Source organism: Myotis brandtii, unplaced genomic scaffold, assembly GCF_000412655.1.
Source record: "Myotis brandtii unplaced genomic scaffold, ASM41265v1 scaffold488, whole genome shotgun sequence".
Lineage (NCBI taxonomy): Eukaryota > Metazoa > Chordata > Mammalia > Chiroptera > Vespertilionidae > Myotis > Myotis brandtii.
The window spans coordinates 2119101-2123280 of record NW_005368638.1 but is presented as its reverse complement, the minus strand read 5'-3'; the positions used below and the strand labels follow the sequence as shown (position 1 = coordinate 2123280).

General features: G+C 55.6%; 1 protein-coding gene across 1 annotated transcript in view; it reads left to right on the top strand.

The window, feature by feature from the left end:
• TFCP2L1 (transcription factor CP2-like 1) overlaps positions 1-4180 on the top strand; it is a 53618-nt gene that overhangs the window by 23204 nt on the left and 26234 nt on the right. Inside the window, exons 3-5 of the mRNA XM_014547890.1 lie at positions 2850-2926; positions 3420-3525; positions 4083-4180. Of these exons, the coding sequence (XP_014403376.1) occupies positions 2850-2926; positions 3420-3525; positions 4083-4180 (281 nt within the window). The remainder of the gene's footprint in view (positions 1-2849; positions 2927-3419; positions 3526-4082) is intronic.

Below are 4180 nucleotides of genomic sequence, written 5' to 3'. Positions count from 1 at the left end.
CTGGGTCAGGTCTCTGCTGGTGGTGGAGGGGGCTGTGACCTGGGTCTGGGTCAGGTCTCTGCTGGTGGAGGAGGGGGCTGTGACTTGGGCCTGGATCAGGTCTCTGCTGGTGGAGGGGGCTGTGACCTGGGTCTGGGTCAGGTCTCTGCTGGTGGAGGAGGGGGGGGCTGTGGCTTGGGCCTGGATCAGGTCTCTGCTGGTGGAGGAGGGGGGGGCTGTGGCTTGGGCCTGGATCAGGTCTCTGCTGGTGGAGGAGGGGGGGGCTGTGGCTTGGGCCTGGATCAGGTCTCTGCTGGTGGAGGAGGGGGGGGCTGTGGCTTGGGCCTGGATCAGGTCTCTGCTGGTGGAGGAGGGGGGGGCTGTGGCTTGGGCCTGGATCAGGTCTCTGCTGGTGGAGGAGGAGGGGGCTGTGACCCGGGCCTGGGTCAGGTCTCTGCTGGAGGAGGAGGCTGTGACCGGGCCTAAAGCCCCACTATAGAACTGCTCTGTATGGGACAGCAGGTGCCTCCTGCTGGGCATGAGCTGAGGGTGCTGCAGTGCTGGGTCAGTATTCATTGAGCCGTGGGGCACCTGTCCACCCAGGTAGTGAGCACTTGGGCGCTGGGCCTCATGCCAGCCATTGCTCTCCTCCTGGGAACAGGAGGACACTGGAAACCAGTTAGGGTGTGAGAGGCCCCATGTTACGTTGCCCTCAGAGGAGTGTCGGCTCAGGAGCCTGGAAATGTGTGTTAAAAATCCAACTTTTTCAGAAAGTTAGAAGTGTCGGTTAGGTGTGCGAGGCCTTCCTGGGAGTTGTGACTTCTGAACGGACAGTGGGCAGAACAAGAGTCTGGGGTTCGTGCCGCTTCCCTCTGGCATGATGTGCCCAGTGCATCGCCCTGCGAGGGCCGTGGCATGTTCGTCAAGTGTCCGCTGGGCCGGTAAGACGGGCTGGGAAAGCTGGGGGAGGGGCCCGCTTCCCGAGAAGAAGGTTTGCCGATGGCTGTTTCTGAGCTGCGGGAGCTGGGGGCACTGTGTCCACTCTGCTGGCTCCGTCCGAGGAGTCGCACAGAATTCGGCGCGTAGTTGTAGCTCAGCAAATGTTTGAGGTGAATGACTTAATTTCATATTTTTTTCCATTCTATTCATTGTGTGTGTGTGGGTATGTTCATTCCTGTGGCTCCTTCAGCAAGGTACTGCAAGCATACTAACTCGGAGCGATGGAGGTCCATTCTCCAGCAGGTCTGGAGGCTGGACGCCAAGAATCGGCCGGGCCCAGCTCCCTGCGGCCTCAGGGGCCGGCCTGTTCTCTGCCTCCTCGTCTGGTGGGGCTCCGGGAGGCGTGGCTGTATCCGTCTCTGTGCCCACGGCTCCTCCTCCTTCCCTCTGTGTGTCTCTCACAAGGACACCTGTCCCTGTGCCCAGGACACAGGACACAACCAGGCTGAGCTCCTCATCCCATGCTTCTTAACCTACTTGCATCTGCAAGGACTCTTGTTTCCAGATTAGGTAACCCTCAGGTCCTGGAGATGAGGGTGCAGGCTTATTGGGGGGGCACCATTCAGTCCACTATAAGGGGTCTTAGTATTTTTCTGATCAGCTCTCTTTTACCTATTTTTAAGACTGTTAGTCACTGGGTGTGTGTGTCCTAGCTTGTTGTTTGCAGTATATATATACAGCTAGATTTCACTCCCCCTCCCCACGATTTTAGGTTCAGAAAGTCCTTCCCCACTGACTGTCCGATAAGTAGTCATTCACGTGACAATAAAACCTTAGGAAATTAACTTTTAAATCCAGTGGTAACTTGGTTTGATATCTGCTGTGAGGCGGGGGGGGGTCTGCACTTTGGAAAAAATAGCTAATCTTAACAGGTGAACATTTTAACAGACAAGAGAGAAACCTGCAAACCCAGGGCAGCCTGAGTAAGGCCTGGGCTTAGTTAACTTGGTGCCACAGCCGGTTCCTGGTGCCACCACAGGGCACACTGGCTGGGCACCAGGGCCTTTCTGTTCTATTTTTGTAATTTCTTGTAGACTATCATTATTTAAAAAAACATTTTTTTTAAAACAGTGAATCAGATTTACCAATACCAACTATTAAATAATTTATTCTGTGATTTGTAAAGCTGTGACAGATGCTGGGGTGTTGTAGCGTTGTGGTTAAACTTATTTAACTTGGGGAAAGTGACATCATTTGATGTGTGGTCTTTCCCCTAGAAACGATGTGCCCTTTTATTCAGGCTGTACTTTCTCTTCTAATGACATGTGTGCAGCTTGGTCATAGATACTTTCACGTTTTTGTTGTTATTGTGGACGAATCTCTTTTCCTTTTATACTCTAACCAGCTTGTGCTGGCTCCATGGCACCCAGCAGAATGTCCGCACCCTTTCAAATACGTGTAATTCTTTTAACTTGGTGAATGCTCTCATCTGCACCTAAGACAATGATTAACAGGCTTTCTCTTCTTTAGTTATTTAGTTAGACCTGCTGTCGGGAGGGGTGGTTGGCTGTTTACTCTGACGTGGATTTCGGTAGCTGCTCTCCATCCGAGTGTGTGGGGGACATTCTTTGTGAAGAAATACAAAGTTATGTTCCATAACTGTAATGCTAACTGTATCGGGTTGGATTCTATTTCTGTGAAAATTATAGAGGTGCTGCCTCTCAAGGGTCATGTGGTGTGTTACCTGGGGTGCCCTTGGCCCAGCCAGGTGGTAGGCAGACGGGGCTGCCCGCCCAGGGGGCCCGGAGCTGGCGCTGGGCTTTCCTCCCGGCCGCGAGCCTGGGTGGCGCTGAGGAGGCTGGAAGGCCGCTAGCTGGTGAGCCCACATTTGGAAACACTCAGAAATGGGAACTGTACTAACCTTCCTCCAGGTCAGTCTTATGAAATTCGGCTGCTGGAGAATCGGAAGCTGGGAGACTTTCAGGATCTGAACACAAAGTACGTCAAGGTAAGTCTGTGGGGTGCTCTCCCTCCCTGAGGGGCCGTGGGGGTCGCAGCGCTGGGCGCACTGTGGTGGTCAGGAGTGGCATGGGGGTTCGGGGAAAGCCCCAGAGGGAGAGTGGGCCCCTGTTCCCCAGGTGCTCTCCCAGGGACTAGGACAGGCCACAGCCGAGAGCCGACTGGCGTGGGCTGATGGACGAGGCTCTGGGCTCCAGGTTGGCCACTCCCTGAGCTTTTCTGAGCTTCTGTTGGCTCATCAGCACAGAAGGAATGACAAGTAGCCGTGTATGTAAAGCACTCAGTAGTCATGGACAAAGGGCAGGCAGCAGTCTGCTCGCTGCTGTTCATGTTGCTGGGGCTCTGCGGAGGGAGTGGGGTGCCCCGGGGCGGACGGCTCCAGGAGGGGCCACCTTGAGGGTGGGGGCGCCCTGGCTCAGAAGGCGGCAGGTGGGTTCCTCTTGGTGCCCACACTCAGCTCCTCCTGCCTGCTTTCCTGCCAGAGCATCATCCGTGTGGTTTTCCATGACCGTCGGCTGCAGTACACAGAGCACCAGCAGCTGGAGGGCTGGCGGTGGAGCCGGCCTGGGGACCGGATCCTGGACCTCGGTGAGCATGTTGGGGTTCTTCCCGGACGCCACCTGGCCTGGGCGGGGCATCTTAGGGCCCCTGTCTTGTGTGAAACCCTGTGGGAGCTGGCAGTCACCAGGCCTGCTGCCAGGAGTCCCAGGGAAGCTTTGAGAAGGATCACGTGTTAAAGGATTTTGATAAGTGATAAAGGGAAGGCTGGCATCGCAGGTGGGCCGTGGAGATGGAATCTCGGGGGCTCAGGCAGTGGTCCGTATCCTTCATCCACAGCCTTTGGGCCAGACGGGTTTTGGAATTCAGAGCTGGAATGACAGGCTGTGGTGCGTGGACATACAGCATCGGAAATGCCTCCAACAGGCAGTCGAACACAGTCCTTTCTGCAGCAAAATAACACGACTGTTCACGCAGATCGGACTAAGACTAACAGCTTCATGGCAGCCCACGCCAGGCTTGCTGCCAAAGGAGCTTGCACGGCCTGGTTTCTGAACGTTTGGCATCTCCGTGGTTAGAGCTGGGCCTGCGATGGTCCCTCCTTCAGCACCGGCGTGGCTGACAGTGCGCTTTGTGTGTGTGCGCAGATATTCCACTGTCTGTTGGTATCTTGGACCCCAGGGCCAGCCCGACCCAGCTGAACACAGTCGAGTTTTTGTGGGACCCTTCGAAGAGAGCCTCCGCG